The sequence below is a fragment of the Notamacropus eugenii genome, chromosome 1 (assembly GCF_028372415.1).
Source record: "Notamacropus eugenii isolate mMacEug1 chromosome 1, mMacEug1.pri_v2, whole genome shotgun sequence".
NCBI classification, from domain to species: Eukaryota; Metazoa; Chordata; class Mammalia; order Diprotodontia; family Macropodidae; genus Notamacropus; species Notamacropus eugenii.
In genome coordinates, this window is record NC_092872.1 from 740182220 (window position 1) to 740205297 (window position 23078).

General features: G+C 40.5%; 1 protein-coding gene and 1 pseudogene across 1 annotated transcript in view; both read left to right on the top strand.

The window, feature by feature from the left end:
• LOC140519128 (putative N-acetyltransferase 8B) overlaps positions 1-8132 on the top strand; it is a 60891-nt gene extending 52759 nt beyond the window's left edge. Inside the window, exons 5-6 of the mRNA XM_072631898.1 lie at positions 6126-6285; positions 6883-8132. Coding sequence (XP_072487999.1) covers positions 6913-7584 — 672 coding nt within the window. The 5' untranslated portion in view covers positions 6126-6285; positions 6883-6912 and the 3' untranslated portion in view covers positions 7585-8132. The remainder of the gene's footprint in view (positions 1-6125; positions 6286-6882) is intronic.
• Positions 8133-22341: 14209 nt separating this feature from the next.
• On the top strand, positions 22342-23078 carry LOC140528734 (putative N-acetyltransferase 8B; annotated as a pseudogene).

Below are 23078 nucleotides of genomic sequence, written 5' to 3' on the forward strand. Positions count from 1 at the left end.
GAAATAACTCAGAGTGTACACCTACTGTTTCACTAGTTTTGGACACACACACTTTCCACTCTATTTTTCTTATTTCCCTTACCCTGCCCCTTAGTGAGGAGAAGGCAGCTGGACTCTGAAATTAACCACATTAATGAATGTTCTTCTTATCTAAACCTGCTAATCTTTTTGTTGCTATTGTCAGCAAATTCAGATGTCTAGCTTATTGGTTATATTTTCAGGACAGTAGAGGCAGAATTCAATTTGCCTCTCAGTAAAAAGGCAAGAAAGGTGAAATGGAAGGGCAGCCCTCCCAAGCAACATGGGAAGCACCACAGAAAGGACCAAGGACAGAGATACTCATGCAAAGGAAAGCAAAATGAGGGAGGTATCTCTAGCAAATGGGTAAAGAAGGAAGGAATCTCTGTAATGGTCAAGTGAAGAATGTAGCCAGTTGCTTGTAACTCTGGGGAAGGAAGGACAAAGAGATGGAGAGTGCTAAAGAAGTATAATGGGACCAGGCAAGTTTCTGGTGAGGTCTCTAGAAGGTTTTCCTGGGCAGAGTAGGTGGGTTTTCTCTTGAGTTTTCAGAAACACTTTGTCATTTTCTGTTTTAATGTCAACTAGTTTCTATTGGATCAAGTGAGCTGCCAGCCAGAGAGTTTGGAGGTTCACAATTTAGGAGAAAGGTCTTTGGATGTTTGGCAGCCATTTCACCACCTCCAAATCAGGGGGAGTATGGCATGGCATTTGACCAACCCCAGACTGAAGTGGTCAACTTGTCTGGTTTCTTCTGGTCCATCCAAGAGGAGTAAGAAAGAAGCCATGCAAGGACACAAGAGGACAGAACAGTTGAAGAAGCCGATGGTCAGAAAGGAAAAGAGGAAGTCTATGTAGTTGCCCTGAAAAGGCCATGTTCATTACATCCTTTCCTCGAGTAGCCTCCATGAATGCCTATGGATGTGGGGATCCCTCATGTGGTATAGCCCATCCCTTCAACTCTACTCATACTTCCTTTGGCTCTCACAGAATGTGACTAGGCACCTAACAGCTTTAGATCTACTCACAACTCAGCCTCCTTGCACAGTCCCAACCCTGACTTCTGTTCCCTCCCTTGGCTTGGTAAAACAAATCAATGCACCTTTGGTCAGAGGCACTGGTGTAGTATATCAAGTAAGCAAAAGAAGACAAAAAAGGAAATAAAGAAAAAGCAGTCCCTGGTGGCCTTATGAATTTCTCTTTCACACTTGACCTTGAACTCCCTGGGAGCCCCTGTGTTCCTCCTAGCCCTTCCCTCCCCTCCTCTCTTGGTGTCAAGCATCTGAATCATCAGCTAGAGCCATGCAGAGGGCACATGCTAATCTTTTATTGTGAGAAATGTCTGTCATCTTTTTCTGAACTTATGGGGATTAAAGCCAGTTTAGAACACCCATAGGTGGTACCGTCTGGTACTTTTTAGGTTTCTGTCTTCCTGAGATGAGATATGGTTCTTACTTCTGGGCTTTAGAACTATATCTAAGCTATTATATCATCTTAGAATTGGGACCTTCTCACCCTAGAACATCCAACTACCCCATGACCCTCCTAGTAGATCAAGGTAAGCATTTGCAGAAATACAGAACCTGAGTGTTTCACCTGGCCTTCTCTTCTTGTCCTAAATTCAAAGAGAAAGTTGAGGATGACATGAGCATTACTCATTGAGGCTATCCAGAGTTTTTCTAATGGTTTGGGAGATGAATTCCCCAAAGAAGTTTGCAGGACAGTTCATAATCAAGAATATAGCAGGAATTATAAGGAATTTCATAACCTTTAGTCATACAGTTGTCTCAGTCCATGGACCTCAAATCAACACCAGACAAGAGAAGCTAAAGAATAAATTTAGCATTTTCATTTCAATTTAATTTAATTTTAATAGATTAGAAGCATTGTGACAGTTTTTATTGACTGTCATACTGGAGGGCTCAGTTATTCAATAAGAGATGGTAATTTCCTTAGTCAGAGAGATATGTTAATTACTACTCCACTTTGGATGGGAGGAGAGGTCCAAAAGCAGCTAATAATACTCAGCAGATGGTACCACATCGGAGATCTAGGTCTACAGAGATGCCCAGTAGAGACAACTTCCAATGGAGATAAAGTTTGATGACCAGAAGAGACCATGTGATGCTCAACTGAAATGACACAATGCCCATAAGATTACCAAGACAGAATGTCTCGCAGAGGGCAGCATAGGACACTGTCATCAGTGCAGCATTGGAGATGTGAACTGGCCAGGCCACATGGGTTATTCCACGTGTGTATGTCTTCTCTGTGTGGGCTCTGGCCCTACTGGTTTCTGAGGCATTGTCTGTTTCTCACATTGCCATCAGAAAGAAGGGGTTTTCACATTAGAATACATACACATTTGTATATTTTTCTTTAATCTAGGGAGAGCTGGTAGGAAGAACCTCTTCAGTCATAGGAACAATGCAGATGTCAGTTGACTTTGATTCTGGCCCCACAAGCCCTTTGAGGTCAGGTTCCAGAAGCCAAGAGGAATTTAACCCTGCTCCCATAGAAGCCTTGTTCCACCGCAGATTCAGTATACTATGGTCCATCTAAACATCCTCTGGCCTGTTGTGGTCTGTTACTAGCTAGTGGTAAAAGTTTACAAAGTATGAGTGGGCAAAGGGTTAGGGAGTTCTAGGACCAGTTTTGGAGAAGAATCCTTTCCATAACTGGGGGGCTCAAATGTCCTATATTAAAAGTGACTAGTCAGCAACCAGATTGCTGTGGGTTTTGCAGGTGAAGGTTATAGGGAGGATCACAGGGATGACATAACGTCCTGGGTTCTGCTTCAGTACTCCTGGACTTTGGACAAGACCCTAGCTGGCTGGCTCCCATGTGTCCCAAGGTAAAACTACAAGTGGGACAAGAGGAAAGCAATGGACATTAAGGGAGGGAAGCCATTCTGGTAAGGCTTGAAGTCAAAACCTCCTGCAAACCCACATCCCTCAATACTCCTTGATGTGGGGGGAGGGCTGCCCCTAGTATCTGTTGTGTGTTAACAACTGAGAAGAAAGAGGACAGAAGCCCCAGGGGCAACTTATGGCCATTTAGTGTCAACTGGGATTGAATATCTATTTTTATTTTTGTTATCTTAGAGAACTTTGGCAACATGCTTGCCTTCCCCAAATGGTTACTATGAATATGCTTAGATACACCACAGGGAGTCATTCAGGGGAACTTCCCAGCAAGTCTGAACAAGAAACGCTGTTTCTAGGGAACTAGAAAAAAATCTTTACAATATGTTTCTCTGATAAAGGTCTCATATCCAAGAGGTATGAATAAATGATTCAAATTTATGACTAGGACTCATTCCCCAAAAGCCAAATGATCAAATAATATGAATAGGCAGTTTTCAAAGGAAGAAATTCAAGTTATCAACAACTATTTGAAAAAATGCTCCAAATCACTAAGAATTTAGAGAAATGAAAATTAAAGCAACTCCAAGGTTCTCCCTCTCACCCATCAGATTGGCAAAGGTGAGAAAAAAAGTAAGTGAGAAATGTTGGAGGGGCTATGGGAAAACATGAATTCTAATACACTGTTCATGAAGCTTTGAATTGGTCCAGTCAATCTGGAAAGCAGTCTGGAACTAAGCCTCATAAGTCACTCATCCTTCCCTAGTCTTCTACCCAGCAACACCACTCTCAGTTCTACATTCACAAAGAGATTCCAAAAAAACAAAAAACAAAAACCAAAACAAAAACAAAAACCAAGGGAAAAGGACGCATATGTCCAATAATATTTAGACCAACTTTTTTAATGGTCAGACAAGGTCAGATAAGGAGACGTCTCTGTTTTGGAGAATGGCTAAATAAATTAAGGTACATGATTGCGATTGAATTATTGTACCATATGAAATGGTGAAATGGAAAGTTTCTGAGGAAACTAGGAACATACATAAAGTGTTGCAGAGGAGAATGAGCACAATCAGGGGAACAATTTGCAAAATGACAACAGTGTTGTAAAGAAAAATAACTCTGAAAGATTACTCTGACCCTTACAAGGATGAACCTTGATTATTCAGAACTGAAGATAAAACATGCGATCTATTTCCTGCTCCATTTAAAATGCAGAACAACACAGACAGTTTTGGAAATATCCAATGTAGGAATTTGTTCTTCTGGACTACTCATATTTATAATGAGTGTTTTATTATTTTTTTTAGAATTGTTATATATGGGGGAGGAGTTGAGAAGGAGACAGAATAAATGCTTGTAAAATATTTTTTAAATAACTAATTTTTTAAAAGAAACATTTTAAACATTTAATTTTGTAAATTAAGATAAAAAATGACAAGAGATCTATTTTCTCTCTCTCTCATCCTTCACCAAATTAGTTTCCAAATATAAGAACTACACAGACCATGCTGGGGGCGGGGCTTGGGGGAGAGGAGAGGGCATGGCCAATGAGAGACGACACAGACACAAGGCAGAGCTGTCCACTGATGTGGAGGGAGAGAAGGCTGCACTAACGGCTGCTGCAGCTGAATGCCCTACTCTAAATGAGCCTTAATGAGGAAAAGAAGCAAAGGAAACAACTTCCATTGAGAAAAAAGTAAGTAGAGGCATAGTTTCAATAATAATAATGCATATAATCATATTTATTATAATAATCTAATGTGTATTTAATAATCCAGCAAGTAGCTGGCTCAGAGTCTGGGGCAGCAGGGAGCTAGGTTCCCAAGGAAAGGCAGTATGTTCATGGCTCAGAGGGTACATTTATGATCATGGAGAGAAGGTATGCTTCTGATGGTGTCTTATACTACCTCCTGGATTGTTGATGCATTTGGGACCAGGACTTTTCTGCATTTTCTGCCCAGTTCAATCCAATTGGCTGTCCTCTTGGACATCAGTCAGTCACATATACAGATGCGTCTTTCTCTATTGGAATATAAGCTTCTTGGGAAGGCAGAGATTCTAACTTTGGCTTTCTGTCCTCAGAGCCCAATACGGTGCTTGGCATACAATAGACTCATGATAGACACTTTTTCGTTGATGCATTCATTCGTTGCTTACCTGAGGGCATGACTGAAAGACCTTTTCAGAGATTTTCAAGATAAACATGATACTGAAATTTCCATTGTTTCCCTTGGTTTTGTGAGATATGACGCCAAACTGTGTCCAGATCATTGTGCCATGTTATATGTCCTGCAGACTTAACACTCCACCCCCTACCTTTGCCCTTTTGCTCTGGAAACCCATCACATCAATACTTGAGTAGGTTAATTGGCTCCCTTCTTGTTCCATTAAACATTCAAGTGATTCCCCCAATCCACACTCCCTATCCTGGCCACTACTTCCCTGTCTGTGTTGTTTTTCCCCCTTAGGAAGTAAGCTCCTAAGGGGAGGTACAGTCTCACTTTGGAATTCCTGTTCCCAATATTCAGCTTACTACTTAGCAAATAGCTGGATCTTAGGAAAAGTTTTTCATTCATTCCTGTCATCAGTAGATAAGGGTGAGTGTCTTCTGGTTTGTTAAAGGTCTAAAAGCAATCATTGGATCTCAGAAGCATAGAAGGGAAAGGACTGGTTACCTAGTTCAAAGCACATTTGTACAGGAATTCTCTCTACAACCTGCCCATTTAGCCTACACTTGAAGACTTGTAGCAATGGGAAATCCAGTTCCTTTGGAAGTCTCCTGTGTCTTTGAGAACCTGTGACTTTTGGTGAGGTCTTTCTCTAAGGATTCATCAGTGTCCAGTCCTAAAGAAGACTTGAGTCTGCACTTAGATGCTGGCTGCTAACAACACCATATCCAAAAGACCAAAGACAGACCAGAGGATGCTCATTCTAGGATTCAGTAATACCCTTGGGTCAGTCCAAGTCACAGCCAGAGGGCTGGGAATGCTTGGGAGGGGGAGAGCACAAGAAACAGGGGGATCTGGAGGCTGAGGAGGTGAAGGTTGACTTCTGCCCCCAATCTGTGATAGCTTGACTCTCCCAGAGATGGGAAGGCTGAGATGCCTTCACAAAAATGCGTTGGGTAGAATGCCACACTCGTTATCTGAGCTTTTGGGAGGTAGGTAAGTGGGAGACTCCAGGTTCTGGGGGAGTTTGTAAGGGAAGAAGTTAAAAAGTGATGATTCTGCTCTCAATCAGACAGATCCAACAGGACAAAAGACAGTGACCTTTTGTCATCTTGTGGACTTGGAAGCACTCAGGCAGACACTTGTAGCAGCAGCTTGAGAAAAAAAGGGCACAAGTTGCAAAGGTGCCAGCTACAAAAGACAAAAGTGTCTGGGATCTGGAAATCCAACAGGTGAGGAGACAGGAGAGGGAGCTTCTCTGGAAAAATTCCCATCTGCTTCTGAGTTCTCTCCATAGGACAATAGATTTAGAACCAGAAGATACCTATCTCACCATCCTCTCCCCACCACCATTTTACAGATTAGAAACAAAGACCCAGACAGGTTAAGTGACTTACCCCTTGCCACCCAAGTAGGAAGTGAAGGAGGCAAGATTTGAACTCAGGGCCTCTGACTCCAAATACAGCACTCTCTCTGGTATACCACATTGCCTCTAGGTCATGTTCTCATGACTTGGGACCACAGGAAGCTCTGGATTGAGAGGAAAGACTAAATCTCATTGAGTCTATTCTGGATGACTCAGAGCAACACTTCTGGATATCTATAGTATTTACTCTTTCAATCCTTGGACTGACTCCAAATGGGATCAAGGAGTCCTGGGGCTAGTAGAGGGCAGAATGTGGGCAGTTTCCCTCCCCAACCTTCTAATCCTCCCATTCTGGCAGTAGTTTTTCTTTCTCCTTTCAGGAAAAGAAAGTGAGCTCTGGGGAGGGAGATGGAATGACTGAGCGAAATTGGTAAAAATGGTGCCCATCTTTTCTCTTCTATAGCGACTGTAGAAGACAGAGACTGAAGAATCCATGGCTCCCTATTCTATCCGGAAATATCAGGACCAAGACAAGGAAGCTGTGATGGACATGTTCATTAAGGGAACACTATCTCACATTCCTTCTGGCTTCTTCCGTCTGCTGAAGCAACCTAGAAGCTTCCTGCTTCTGCTGAGTGTCCCAGGGGCCCTGTTTCTTGGGTCTGGCTCCCTCTTCCTGTCCCTCCTGGTCCTCCCAGGTCTCCTGGTTTTCTTGTGGCTGCTTACTAGATATCCCTTCAACTGGTATGTGGACAATGCTTTGCGCACTGATATGAAGGATATCAGGAAATCCTATCTCAGTAACAGAGGATCTTGTTTCTGGGTGGCAGAGTTAGAGGGTCATGTGGTGGGTATGGTGTGTGCCTGTCCAGCACAACAGGCTTCAAGAGGACAGAAATGCCTGGAGATGCTACATTTGTCAGTGAGAACAGAGTACCGGGGTCTGGGCATTGCTAAATCCCTGACCCAGACTCTGCTCCAATTTGCACAGGACCAGGGGTATGATGCTGTGGTGCTGACTACTCTTTGCTATAATTATCCAGCTCAAAGGATATATGAGCAGCTGGGCTTCTGGAAAGCCCGTGAAGCCTTTGACTCCCTAAAATGGAGAGTGATAGGCATCCCTTTTTTCTACTACAAATATTCAGTCCCTTCTTCACTCTGAAAGCTTCCTGAACCATCTTTGCTTTTAGCAAACCTTTATAGATTGGCCCATAATAGTGCTCTGTACACCATCAGTGTTCATTAAAGGCTGTTAACCACCTTAAACATTGACTTTCTCTCCTTGTGGCAAAAAGCCTTCTCCCAAACAAAAATATTTAAGATGGGTAAAATCACAGTATCTGAGCATTGGAAAGGACCTTCCTGGCATCCAGGCTAACCCACTGCTAACCAGGAATCCCTCCCACTATATATCTGACTAATGGATATCTAGGTTCTGCTCAGAGCCTTTCAATGCGGGGAAATGCTTAAAAGGCATCCCATTCCACTTGGGATCGTTGTAATTGTTAGGAAGATTTCATTTAATGCTGCCTAGTCTCCTCTGTGATTTTCCCCTACACACTATCTGGTCAACCTCTCTAAACCAGTTTAATTCAATAGACCTTTATTAACTGCTAATTATGTAAACCCTGCAGATAACTTAATAAAGACAAAGACAATCCCTGACTTCAGGGAGCTTACAATTTAGAAGGGAACTATTTCCAAAGATGATTAGGGAAAAAGGAAAAACACTTCTCTGTTCTAGAATGTGTACTCTCTGTGTGATGGCAAAGAACTGGAAATTGTAGGCATGCCCATCAATTGGGAATGGGTGAACAAGCTGGGATATATGATTGTGATGGAATCCTGCTGTGCTAGAAGAAACGATGAGCTCTATGATTGTACAAAAACACAGAAAGACTTGAAAGTAATGAAGTAATGAAGGTGAAATGCGCAGAATCAAGAGAACACTGTATACAGTAAGAATATATTGTTTTAAGAAGGACTTAGAGAAAATACATTATTTTTCCATTGTAGATACCCAGGTTAGCTGTAAAGGACGTGTGACAAAAGATACTGCCTGCATCCAGAGAAAGAGCTGATTAATAGAAGTACATGTGGAATAATTTTACATGCACACACACATCTATTTATATACAGGTACATATAGATTTACATATATACATATGCACACACACACACACACACACACACACACACACATATATATATATATTTACCTATTTGAATCTAATGGTAACCATCTCTGGGGTGGAGGGAGAAAAAAAAACAGAAAAAAGAAATTTACATGCTTATTTCATTGCTTATTTGAAAGGAAGGACCAGTTGTGCATAGTAGATTTGCAGTTTCATGTCCAAGTGTCTTTTATATAATACTATGTTACGAAATGCTTGTTTCATTCCATAAATTAAAAATAAAACAAAAAAATTTTAAAAGGGGAGACAACACAGAAAATGAGGCAGGAAGGGGTTGGGGGTCTATGACCCCAGAGGGTACCAAGGAGGGAGGGAATCTTGTTCCATGGAGCTGAAATCAAACAGGGCTGCAGATGGAAGTTGGAGGACCTCTAAGATAGATATCCCTATTTCCTTCTACCAAGGTCCATATGACATGATCTCAGGGCTTTTCACCATCCTGGTGAGATATTTCTTAAAATACGATGCCTCCAACTAAACAAAATATTTCAGATGCGCTCTGACCAGGTTAGAGTAAATACAGTGGGCTCATTACTTCCCCAGTCCTGGAACTATGTGCAGCCTGAAATCCAATTAGCTTTTTTGGCGGACACATCATGCTATTGACTCATAATGAGCTTTCATTCCACCTACCCATCCCCCCTCCTCTGACCTTTTTCAGATGGACTTTTGTTTTTCCATCTCATACTTGTGAAGTTTTTTTTAACCAAAATTTAAAAGCTTTCTTGAATACTTACTGAAATCAGATCTTCTTAGACTCTGCCTGGACTTCTAGGCTGTTGGAAACTTAACTCCCCAGTACTTGGGTCAGCCGACTCAGTGGATAGAGTGCTAAATTTCGAATCAGGAAGACCTGAGTCTAAATCCAGTCTCAGCCTTTAGCTATGGGACCCAGGAAAAGTCACTTAACAGCTTCCTGCCTCAGTTTCCTCCACTATAAAATAGCAATAATAACAATGCCCAACTCCTCAAATTGGTGTGAGGATAGACTATTTGTAAACATTAAAATGATATATAAATGCTACCTTTTTTTTCAGTATCAGAAACCAAGACAAAGACTGACAAACCAAAACAAATTGGTAGCACTCAGTCAAACATGCATTTGCTAAATACTTGGCATGTGTGACTAGCACAGTGTCAAATGCTGGGGACACAAAGATGAAATACACACAAAAAATGTGGCCCCTGCCTTCTAGGAGTTCACATTCTAATGGGGGAAACAGCATGCAGGTAATTAGTTTCATCAGAGATAAATAGGTTAAAAAAAAGATATATGAAAAGGAGACGGAAAATACCTTCAGAAGGGTAGGCATTGGTGGCAACTGAGTAGCATAGGGAAAGGGCTCCTGCAGAAGGGGACTTTAACTTGAGTACTGAAGGAAGCCAGGGGAGCTAGAAATTGGAGGTGAGGAGGGAGAGGTTTCAGGCATGGTGGACAGCCAGTGCAAAGATAAGCATAATGCCTGTAGTCCCTCAACTAGGAAGGGTCTGTAGAAGAATGAAGGAGGTGGCAAGGGGAGGGATTGGAGGAATGGGAAGGAAAGGGAGAATTCAGGAGGAAATGAATTGTAGGCATCATGGTCAGCCAGTGAAAAAGCATAAAGATAGGACAAGGAGTGTCATGAGTGAGGAACAGAGGGAAGGCCAATATAGGCAGAAGTCAGAGTGCCAGAGGGGGCGTCATGTCCAATAAGTCTGGGAAGATAGGTTGGGAGCAGGAGGCAAGGGCTTTGGAAGCTAAAACTAGTTGACTTGCTATGCCTCAGGCTTGGTATTCCAAATGTCTTAGCACAAACTGTCTTGTACTCTCAAGCCTGGAATGCATTCTAGCCTCTTCTTTGCCTCTTAGAATTCCTGACTATATTTTTTTTTTTGACCGAATACAGTATTTTATTCTTCACATAGAATTTTTAAAAAGTAACAAATATGTCGTGAAATAATGATCAGTTAGTTGTATGTCCATAGTCTCTCCTACACCCAACCACTTTCTAGACAGTACATAAGCAACCTCAAACCCAAGAGTTCTAAGATACTTGGGGTCCGGTTTTCTTAGCCCCATCACATATTCCTTGTGTGAACAGGCAAAGAAGTATAGACAACACCACATAGTTCACTTCTGACATTCAATTCACTCATCTAGACATTTTTAGTTGAAGATTTGAGAACTTGGGGATTTTTCAATTTTTTCATTTATTTTAAACTTAAATACTAAAGGTGGCATATACTACAAACATGAAAAAGAAACATATTATAAACTTAAATACAAAATAAGAAAAGAAAAAAGCAGTTATGTGTACACCAGAACATAAGGGTATATTCAAAATATATAGCAATAAATTTCCTTTTCAAGAAAGTTTATATAATAAATACTTCACATTGTGTTCATGTCTGTCTGTCTTTGCTTCTTTGTAAGTGTTCTTTTGTTCTCTGCTGTACACTTTTTGCTTTCTACAATTAAGCACAGATACACACACATGTGTCTACACAAACATACATTCATATATATACACATACCTATGTATACTTACAAATACATACATATACACAGATATCTACCCCCCAAAGATCCCTCTCTTATCTTCTCCCCTTCTTTCTCTTTACCCTCTTGTTTCTATCTGAATTAAGAAAATCTTTATTGCTTTCCAAATATGTCATTCCCTCTTTATTTCATTCCTGTTAATCTAGACATCCTTCTCTACCCCCGTTATCCTATTCCCTCACCTTATTATTTCTTTATAAATTCACAACACTTTTATTTCCTTCTAAATGTATACATTGTTCTCTCTTTAACCTAGATCTGAAGTGAGTAGGATTCCTTCTAAAAATCCCTCCATTATCCTCTTCCCCATCCCTGTCCCCTTAGCCTTTTATTTCATCCTGAATTTAGAAGACTTTTACATCCTTCTACATATATACATGTATGATTCCCTCTTTAACCCATTCCCAATGAGAGTAGGGTTCCAGAGCTATCAGTCCTCCTCCCCCAACTAATTCCTCTGTCAGTTCTTCCTTTCATAACTCATTTTTACAGATAATTACTCATTTTGCCTTTTCCTAAGTGGTTTTACTTTTTAGAATCACATCACACTCAACTCTACCCCAATCTTTCTTTTGCATTACCCAATTACTATTAACAATCTTAAGCAGTCTATTCTTATTGAGTCCCTTGTAATTAGTCTTTGATGTGTACCTTATTTATTTTTACTGCTCTCCATTAACCTTGAGGCACTAATTTGTCGTTTGTGGGGGAAATCTGGAGTTTGGAATTTTCTGACCTTCTCCACCATTTTCTCGGAATCTTTTCTCTACCAACTTAATTTCAAGCCCCTCTCATGGGCTACTTCCTACAGGAAGCCTTTCCTGATACCTGTAGGTTTTTGTTCTTTCTCCTTTCTTGAATTATCTGTTTCCATGGTTAGACATAGAAAGTGTCTGTAAGGCTTAAGAGTTAAATATGTCAGTTACGCTCCCCAATTCATAATTTTTTTGGACATTTAAGCATAGCATTGCAGTGTTGGCTTTGAAAGTGACCCGCAATGGAATAGATGGCATATTCCAACATACTCAAAATGCCTTTTAAATGAGAGCTATGTAATTCACTATGGTAGCTACAGATGTTCTTAGTGACAACTTCCATTGTCCCCAGCTTTCCTCCTCACTTTCTACTATTTGGGAGACAGAGGGCTGTCAACTATTTTACCTGCTGAGAGTATGTAGTATATTGTTCAGCTACCAGATGGTGCTAGAGTTACCTATGAGCTAACTATGCTCCTAGCCCTCATAGCTCTATCCTTCCTAGATAGCCAGTAATTAATCTGGTTTCTAGGTTCAATGAATTTTTTTAAAGCTGTGGTCTGACATATGCTCAAAAATTACCCACAGCACAAAATTTCTTTCTCTTTCACCAAGTACCATGGGTTCCCATTTTCCATGGGTATTTGACAGTTTCACCTGTTAAAGGTCTTTTCACTTATTAACATAAAAAACTTCAAACAATAGTTTTAATAACATAGAAGCCTGGATTTTTTTTTTGTCATTTTCCCCATAACCTTCCTCCCAGTGGGTCTGAGGGAAAATAGAAAGAAAAAGGAATAGGCAGAATTAGAATAAAAATATTAATGGTTAGCATTGAGATAGCTTAAGTTTTGCAAAGCCCTTTCCATATATTGTTGTAATCTGTTTCATGGGATTAAATATCCAAATTTTCAATTCATTAATGATATTGACAGGGATGTTGCTAGAGCTGTCTTAGAGAGCCAATTATTAAATTAGTGTGAGGTGAAAATGAAAGCAGTTTCATGTGTAATAATCTTTTTTATGCTATGGACATGCTTGTTTTATTCCATAAATTTAAAATAAAAAATTAAAATTAAAATAAAACATATACTGGTGACAGCTGAGTGTCTGTGGGTGTCAGTTGAAAAGTGAATAAGATGATTGTGAGCTAGAAACCAAAGCCTAGCAAAGGAATCACTGGGGAACATCCCACAGGAAAGTTATTATCACAAAATTTTTCCCAGATTTGGAGAAAATTTTCTCTAGAGATTAAATTATTTTTTACACACTGGGTAGAGGGAAGAATTGTAGTGCCAGTTGTTAAAGTCATTAGAATCATCAGGCCTTAGTAAGCACAGCCATCATACATGTCCCATTGCCCATCAGTTCTCAACCTTTACTGAGAATGGCCAGTTAGGGTGCATAGGTCTTGTATCTGTAATTTGAGCCTGGCCTCTTTCCTAGTAATTAAGTGCCAATTAATGTTTCACCAGCTAACAAGGACTCAGAAGCTTTCACTGGATATCAACAGATGGATCTCTAGGAGAAGCTTTTCCATTCAGCTGATTGGGAACCACGTAGATGGACAAAACGTAAATGTCTAGTCAGTGATTTTTTTTAATACAGAGACAGAACTAAATCAGGGACCAGGTCCTTTCAAATGACATTGATGTCTTGGCCAAATGCAAAATAAACCGGAGAATGTGTCTCCAAGAGGAAGTTTACATTATAACACTCTTGTCATAGTAATAAAGTAATGATGGATATTTAAAAAAAAATGCAAGCATTTACACCTCAGAAATAGGCAAATACTACAGATCAGAGATCAATTCATTGTTTTGTTGATCACCTAAACTAAAGAAAGTGATGGACAAAGTGTTACCAAAGCAGGCAAAACATAAAAGTGGTTCTTTTGAAGAGTCAGTTGTTAAACATTTGTCATCACACCCATTACCACTGGTCTATAGTTCTTCTGAGCATTATTTTTCTCTAGTTTGGTGATTACCACTGTGTTTGTCTAATAAGAGGAATCTGGAAAAGCGTTTCTCCATTTTGACAATAATTTGTGTAGTTTTTGTACTAATTGCCATTTAAAAGTTTACTAGAATTCTCCTCTGACTCTATCAGGTCTAGGAGTTTGTTTGTTTTTTCTTATAGTGTATTGCTAGTTCAGTTTCCTTTTCTGAGATTGGGTTAATTAAGATCTGATAGTTTTTCATATTTTGTATTTTTGAAGTGATTCTTCTATTTCCTTTGTGTTTGCAGTTTGTTAGCATATACCTGGGAATAGCAGGTTCTGATGATTCTTTTTTATTTCTTCTGGTTTTGTCATGTTGTTGATTTGATTTTCTGCCCTCTTTTTAAAAAATCAGTTTGGCTAGGTTTTTATAAAATTTGTTAGTCTTTTTAAAGACCCAGGTTTTAGTTTTATTTATTGTTTCTCTAGTTTTATGGTTTTCAGTTTCTTTATTTTCTCCTCTAACTTTTAATATGTGGCAGGTGGAAGATGAAATGACTGAGGAAACAAAGGTTCTATCTTCCAACCATACAGATTTGTTAAGCAATACATGTCAATTGCCCAACAAACCAGAACCAGACCTTTTCAAGTTGGGCCTGGACCCATAATACAAGAGGAGACATATTTTTGTACTTAAATACAATTAATCAATTAGTTAGAAGGAAATAATACAACATTAGGTAATCTTATTTCTATTTGGAGGAAAGATTAAGAACTTTAAACTTTGGAAGGGTGAGGGTGTACAGGTGTAGTTGTCTGAAATCAGAAAAGGAGGTGTCCCATTTTCCAAAGTGTCTGTAAGCAATCAAAGGAACAAGGAAACAATAACTAATTGACCAGTATGGGACCAGTTTTCAGATAAGACATATGAGCTGCTTGAGATATACAATTGTGAGGAAACTCCTTGCATCAGTCTTTGAAGTTGACTGGGATTCTGGTCTGTATGACTTAGGTCCTCAGTTTCTTAACAGCAGATAGAGGTAGTCCAGTTTCCTAACCATGCAAACAACACAATAAGGTTTTTTCCCCCCAATTACCACAATTGAGTACAATTTTCTCAAAAGACGATGTTTCAACAAGAACCATAATTAAATAGAGAGGAAACTGAGCTAATTCCAGAACTGAGTCACAAGATGAAGTCACTGAGGTTCACTCAATTCCCACAATTAACCACTTTCTTTTCAATCCCCTAATTTCCCTCAAATGTCTCTTCTTTTGTTCTTACTTTATGTTTGTTTATTTGTTGGCTTTTAAAAGGACCTATCCTCTTTTTTAATTTTTTAATGCATATTTTAGTAGTATAGACCCTCCTTCACCCTGAAAATTGCTTTTTCTACATCTCAGAAATTTTGGCAAGTTGTTTCATTATTATCAATTTGCTTTACATAACTATTGATTATGTCAATGATTTGTTCTTTAGCTCACTCATTATTTAGGATTTATTTAAATTCCATTTGTTTAAACTCCATTGTTTAAAACTGTCTTTTGCTTATTCTCACCAAAATGAACTCTATTTTTGTTAAGTCATGATCTAAAAAGTATATATTTTAAAATACTTTTGCCTTTTTACATTTATTTGCTATATCTTTGTTCCTTAATACTTGATCTATTATTGTAAAATTTCATGTGTTTCTGGTATATACACATATATGTATGTATTCTTTGGTAATCCTGCTTAGAAGATACCATTACAATCTTTTAGCTCTAATTTCTCCAGCAATTTGTCCAATTTTACATTTTCTCATTTGTTTCTGTTTCTATTGGATTTGTCCAAAACTGAGAGAGGGACATTAAAGTCTCTTGTTACTATCTGTCCTTTTTATTTTACTGGATCATTTAATCCATTTCCATTTAAAGTTATGAGAATTAGGTTTATATTTTCCTCCTTTAGTCTTTTATATTACCCCCCACCCCGAAAATAGGGGTTCTTTTGTTCCTCTTCCTCTGTAAAGATGATTCTCTCCCCACACACATACCCTTAAGGCCTCCTTTTCCTATTCATAAATTTCTTCCAGAAACTTCTGACACTCTGGACCATGCCTTGTAAAGATATATTCCCCACCACTTCTTGTTTTTCAGCTAAATTGTATGTGCTACCTTTATCCATTAGAATGCAAGCTACTTGAGTGAAGGAACTGTCTTTTAAAACATTTTTAAAAATTCTAAAGTCATATATATATATATACACACACATATATATGCAGGTATAAAAGCATTCTAAATTCAGAAAGAAATAAAAGATTAAGGGTATAGTAAGTGGGGAGAAGAGAGTGAGGGAATAGGATAAGGGGCAGGGTACAGAAGGGTGTCTAGATGAACAGGAATGGGATAAAGAGGGAAGAACATATATATTCTGATAGCTATAAAAGTCTTCTAAGTTAAGATAGAAATAAGAGGACAAGGGGAAAGGGTACAGGTGAGAGGATAAGGGAGGGATTCTTGAGATGTCAGTGGTGGGGTAGGTTAAGTAATAAGAGGACAAGGTAGTGGGTAGAAGCAAAGAAGAGTAGTCAAGAGGGATAGGAAATAACATACACACAAATAGAAAATAAAGATCAGGAGTAAAATTTATTATTAATTTATTAGAATAATTAAAAAGTGGGGGGGGGGGAGGTGGAGCCAAGATGGTAGAGTAGAAAGATGCACATAAACTAACTCTTACCCCACAGCCCATAAAATACCTGTAAAGAAGAATTCTCCACAAACTCTAGAGCAGCAGAAGCCACAGAACAATGGAGTGGAGGAGATTTCTAGCCCACCATGAAAGACTGACAGGAAAGGTCTGTTGCACAGGAGAAGGAGCAGAGCCCACCTCAGCCTTGGCCACAAGGCACTGAGAGGAGCAGATCAGAGCAGGCTTCAGGGACAGAATCTCCAGTGGCAGCACAGATCCCTCAACTCACAGGCACTAAAGGTCAGTGAGAGGGTCTTTTCAGTTGGTGGAGAGGGGAGCGGGGTGTCCCCATAACTAGGGCCTGCTCAGGTGGCAGCTGTGGAGGCAACAGTAGAAGGGGTCTCCCAAGACAGGCAGCAGCTCGCATCCATTGTTGAAGGTCTCATCGTAAAACCCTTGAGGGATCTGAGCCCTGTGTGGAAGCCCTGTCCCCACCTGAGCAGTTGATCTTACTCTCACACTGAAAAGTGGCCTCTCCCTAGCCTAAAGCCCCTGAGGGTTTGTAGCAGTTCATCTGAATCTCAACCCCCAGTGCTAGTTTGGCAGAATTGGAGGTGGAGTGGTTGTGGAGAGGAAACTCAGAAGTCAAGTAACTGGCTGGGAAAATGCCCAAAAAAGAGAAAAAAAAATAAGACCATAGAAGGTTACTTTTTTGGTGAACAGGTGTCTCCTCCCCATCCTTTCAGATGAGGAAGAACAAGGCATAATGTCAGAGGAAGTCAAGGCCCCTGCCTTCAGGGCCTCCAAAGGGAACTTAAACTGGGCTTAGTTAATAGAAGAGCTTGAAAAACATGTTAGCAGCTTACTAAAGGAGAACCAAAAAAAATGCTGAGGAAAATAACAGCTTTAAAAAGAGGCTAACTCAATTGCAAAAAAGAGGTTCAAAAGCCAGTGAGGAGAAGGAGGCTTTAAAAAGCAGAATTAGCCAAATAGAGGAGAAGGTTCAAAAGCTCACTTAACAAAATAATTCGTTGAAAGAGAGAATTGAGTTCAGGGAAATGAATGACGATGAGATAAAACAAGCAGATAAAAAACAAAACCAGAAGTTTGAGAAAATAGAAGATAGTGTGAAACATCTCTTTGGAAAAACAACTGACCTGGAAAATAGATGCAGAAAAAACAATTTAAAAATTATGGGACTACCTGAAAGCCATGATAAAAAAAAAGAGCCTAGACATTATCTTCCATGAAATTATCAAGGAAAACTGCCCTGAGATTCTAGAACCAGAGGGCAAAATAAATATTGAAAGAATCCACTGATCATCTCCTTAAAGAGACCCAAACAGAGAAATTCCTAGGAATATTGTGGTCAAATTTCAGAGTTCTCAGATCAAGGAGAAAATACTGCAAGCAGCTAGAAAGAAACAATTTGAGTATTGTGGAAATACAATCAGGATAACACAGGATCTGGCAGCTTCAACATTAACAGATTGAAGGGCTTGGAATGGGATATTCCAGAGGTCAAAGGAACTGGGATTGAAACCAAGAGTCATCTACCCAGCAAATCTGAGTATAATACTTCATGGGAATAAATGGTCATTCATTGATATAGAGGACTTTGAATTGTTCATATTGAGGAAAACACCAGATCTGTATAGAAAATTTGACTTTCCAAGACAAGAATCAAGAGAAGCATAAAAAGGACTAAGGATATACATCAAAAAAGGATTCATTTGTGACATTTCTCAATTTTTGAAAATAATTTGTGAGTATAGGTACTGTTTTTTTTTAAGTTTCATAGAATTGTCCTGTGTGTTTCTTGGTCTTTTATATCTTCACTGACTTCCCCTCACCAATTCTAATTTTTAAGGAGTCATTTTCTTCCTTAAGATTCTGGATCTCCTTTTCCAGTTAGTTGACTTTTTTTCATAATCTTCTGGTTCTTTTTAAAAATTTTTTCTTTAGTCTCTCTCATTTGATTTTTAAAGTCTTTTAAAAATTCTTCTATGCATTCTTTTTTGGGCTGGTGACCATTTGGCATTTTTCTCGGGTAGGAGAGGCTTTTTTTACTTCAGTATCTTCCTCTGATGATGAACCGTGGTCTTCTCTTTTCCTATAGTAACTTTCTCTAGTTGAATTCTTTCTACTTTGCCTGCTCATTACTTTTTAAAATTTATAGGAGGTTGTTATTTAATCACCTCTATCCCTGGGGTGTTGGGGATGATGTCTCTGGCTTCAGGTCCTTCTTCAGTTTTCCCTCTGGCCTGGAACAGAAACCAAGAACTCCACCATCCTGTTAATGTCCACAGCCAGCATTGGCCCTGCCCCACTGCTTCTGCACTCACTATGCCTCTGCTAGTTCCTTCCCACCCAGGGCCATGTCTCTGCAGCACAGCTGGGCCTAGTGTACCTTAGCAGAGAGGTTCCCTCAATCTTCTGCTGCTCAGATACCAGATTCCTCATAGTGTCCAGGATGTGAAAATTCCTGGGGCTGGGGCTGAGGCTATCTCCCAATCTAGCTTGCTGCAGGGCTCCAGCTTGCTGTTTCCATGGAACTAGCCTGGCCTGGAAGTGTTTACACTGCACAGGGAACAAACATCTGTTCCAGGATTTTCTTTTGCTTTTCTCCAGTTGTCCCAGGAGGACCCTGTTCTGCCCCAACTCTAGCTTGTTTTTACCACTTTACATTCATGGTGAGGAGTTATTCTGTCTTGTTTGGGAGGGAATATGGAGAGCTTGGAATTTTCTGACCTACTCTGTCCTCTCCCCAGAATCGTCTCATGGGCTCTCTTTTTGCTTGCGTTTGTACTCCCAGTTTTGGCACAGTACTGGGCACATAGGAAGTACTTAATGAGCGTTTGTTGACTGATTGACTTGACTCCTCAGACCAATACATTCAGTGTCTCCTTATTGTCTCCTCAGTAAAGTCATACTCCTCTGCCTAGCATTGGAAGCCCTTTTCTGTCTATACAGCCTCATTTCCCTTTACTCCTCTATTTTTTTTTCTGCTCCCCAACTGGACTACCTTCCGTATCCTCAGTGGTCAGCTTTTCCCCATCTCCACACCTTTGCCCATAGTGTTCCTCATTCTTCCCTTTTCCTTTTTGACTTTTAAATTTTCATTCTTCAAAGTCTAGTTTAACCACTACTTCCTACTAGAAGCCTGTCCTGAGAACCTCTCTTGGTAACCTCCACACTCAAATCCTATGTAGTACATTGTTTTGCATACATCAAATACTTTGCATAGGGAAAATAAACCTAGAATAATCCCTGAGAAACGACTTTTGGCCCAGAATCAAATACTTCTTGTTCACACAGAGAAGGCGAAATTCAGTGTGTGTGTGTGTGTGTGTGTGTATCTGGGGGAAGGGAGAGGGCAAGGGGTTCTCACAAATCATTTCCCTTACTTCATCCTCCTTTTTCCCCTGGGAACATCCACATTTTTCTTATATCTAGGTTTCTGCAGAAAAGGTAAAATAAAATGAAGTAAAATAAAAACTGCCTTAGCTTCAGGGGTATGCTGAAAGCAGCTCCTATGTCTCCTGCCAGCTGGTTATTAAATTTTCAGTGTGAATATTTACACCTCAGAAACCATCAAAGACTACAAATCAGGACATTAGAGTGATGGAGAAAATTTTAATGATGCAGACTAAACCAAAAAGGTACCCTCCCCCATAAAGCCAGTTGTTAAACATTTACCAGCACACTACTGTTAGCTTCCATATCTATATCTAGCCACTAGACCCAGATGGCTCTGGAGGAGAAAGTGAGGCTGGTGACTTTGCATAGTCCTCCCTCACTTAAATCCAATTCACTTGCAAGTCATAGCATCACCTCCCTGACATCAAGATACTCTTCAAAAACGAAGGACAAACAGCAGTGAATATTTGTGCTAAAAATAAACCCAAGAGAGAAAAGATTTTATTTATCCCAAATAGAAAATACCAAACAGAAAGGACTCATACCTGAGCCCATGAACACATAAAACTTCTCTCCTCTCTCCAGTGGGTCTCTGCTTTCACCAGGAACCGAGACAGTATTCCAGATTTTAATATCATTTTAATATCAGGCTAAAGTTGGGAAGGCAATGGAAGTAGACGTGGTTAGATAACTGACTCACCACTAGACCTATGCAACAGAGACCTATACAATCCCAAAGATTTAGAAGATACCACTCTAGGATCATCATCCCCTCTGGTAGAGGAAAACACTTAGGAGCCACAGAGAGTGACAACTTCATCCCTAGAGATCCTGACTGCCTCAGGGATCTATCCAGTCCTTCTGACTTACCTGAGGCTCTAGGGTTGACTCCTTAGAAGCATATTGGAAGCTCTCATGGGCATTAGAGAATCAGCTCCATTCCTCTGGACTTGCACAACCTACATCACTGACAGTATCATCGAAGGCCAAGATTGTGGTTTATTCCTCCTCCTTATTGCTATGTCTTTCAATTAACCATTCTGCTTCTCTCCCCATGTAATATTATGCATTCAACCGAGGAAGTCATGCAGGTCCCCTGAAGCACGGAGATAGGAGTTTGTGAGAGCAGGGAGGATATTTGACCCAAACGGTGCCTTCTCCCTCTTGCCTAGATGATACTCTGCTCACAGGTGGAACTTAATAGATGGATGCTTGTCTGTTCCACTTCTCCTGGTGGAAGTAGCCAACTGTTTACAATAAACTTTTGAGGGAAACTCATGTTGGAAATAGTGGGTAAAGGCCCTGGGCCAACTCCTTGATTCCAAAAACAGGACCCTACTCATTAGCTCATGTTGCCACTGAGAATAAAATAAAAATAGAGATTCACAATCATTTATTTGCCAAGTCATTTTCAAGAGTGTCCAACTCTTTGTGACCCCATTCAGGGTTTTCTTGGCAAAGATACTAGAGTGGTTTGCCATTTTCTTCTCCATATCATTTTACAGATGAGGAAACTGAAGCAGAGTTGGCCAGGGTCACATGGCTAGTAAGTGTCTGAGGCCAGATTTGAACTGTCTTCCTGACTCCAGGACTGCACCACTTGGCTGCCCTATGATCCCTTATAATATTAAAAATTTAAAATCAATTTATAAATGAAATAATAAAGAGATGTCTTTGGTTGCTGTTTTGTAATGTGTAGATATGAACATATACTTAAGTATCTCACCATAGTTTGGTTTTTTCTTTTTTGAAATGACAAACTATGAAGAAAGACTCCAAAAGCCTTTAATGAGAAGAAAGTAGGGCAGAAACCCCAGAGAGGGAGTGAAAAGTTAAGGGTGCCACTACCACCAGCAGTTCCTTGCATAAGGAAAGACATTGTCCTTTGTCAGCCTTCTTGGAGAATTCCCATGGAGACCTTGGGGAATGGCCAGAGAGGATGACGAGTTAGAGTGCACTGTAGACTGGTGCAAATAACCAACTTCCTTGAGCAACAACTGAACAGTTTGGAGAACAGGTAAGGGGAGAAAACGAGCACCCTCTCTGGGGAAATCCTCTGCCTTGGAGCCTAGGGACTGGGTGGGTTGGCATTCTACTCCCATTGGAAGCTTTGGTTCTGGATGGGTCTGAGAGGACCATGTTATTTCTTCCTTCCTGTCTCCAGCTATGTGTGCCCCCTTGAACATCCCTGGGTGGCATGTCTCTGAAGGGCAGCAGGCACATCTGGAATAACCAAGTGCTGAATTGGAGCTCCTTTGCCCTCCCATCAGGCAGTGTCCTGTCTGGGTTTCAGAGGCCAAGGTGGGCTTTGGGAGGAAAGATGGAGGGATCAAGGCAGGCAAGAGGGAACTAGGGGAATAGAGAAGGCAGAGGCTCACTTGCATTTCATCCACAGGGTCCCTAGGACACAGAAGAAGCAGCATCCATGGCTCCCTGCCAAATCAGGAGATACCAGGACCAAGACTGGCATGTGGAGAGGGCCATATTCATGGAGGGGCTGCTGCAGCAAAGTGTTGACAACTTTTGGCATCAGCTGAAACAGCCCAGAAGCTTCCTGCTCCTGCTAGGAGGCTCTGGGGCCATGTTTCTTGGTTCTGGATCCCTCTTCTTGTCTCTTCTGGACCTCTTGGGGCTTTTGGCTATCCTGTGGCTGGCTGCTAGGTACCCTTTTTCATATTACATAGACCACATTCTGCACACTGATATGTGAGACATCAAAGCATCCTACCTCAATGACAGAGGATCCTGTTTCTGGGTGGCAGAGTCAGAGGGTCAGGTGGTGGGCTTGCTATGTGCCCACCCAGCACAAGAGGTTCCAGGAAGACAGAAACATCTGGAGTTGCTACACTTATCTGTGAGATGGGACCTCAGGGGCCAGGGCATTGTCAAGAACTTGACTCAGACTGTGCTCCATTTTGCCCAGGACAAGGGGTACAGTGGTATTGTCCTGTCCACTACCAGCTTGAACTATCCAGCAAGAAGATTGTATGAGAGTCTTGGCTTCTGGAAATCCCATGAAACATTGAATGCCCCAAAATGGTCCACCAGAGCCATTTCTTTAGACCATTACAAACACGCCTTGTCCCCCTCTTCCTGAAAGTTCCTTGGCACCATTTCAGTTTTCTGGCTACTGG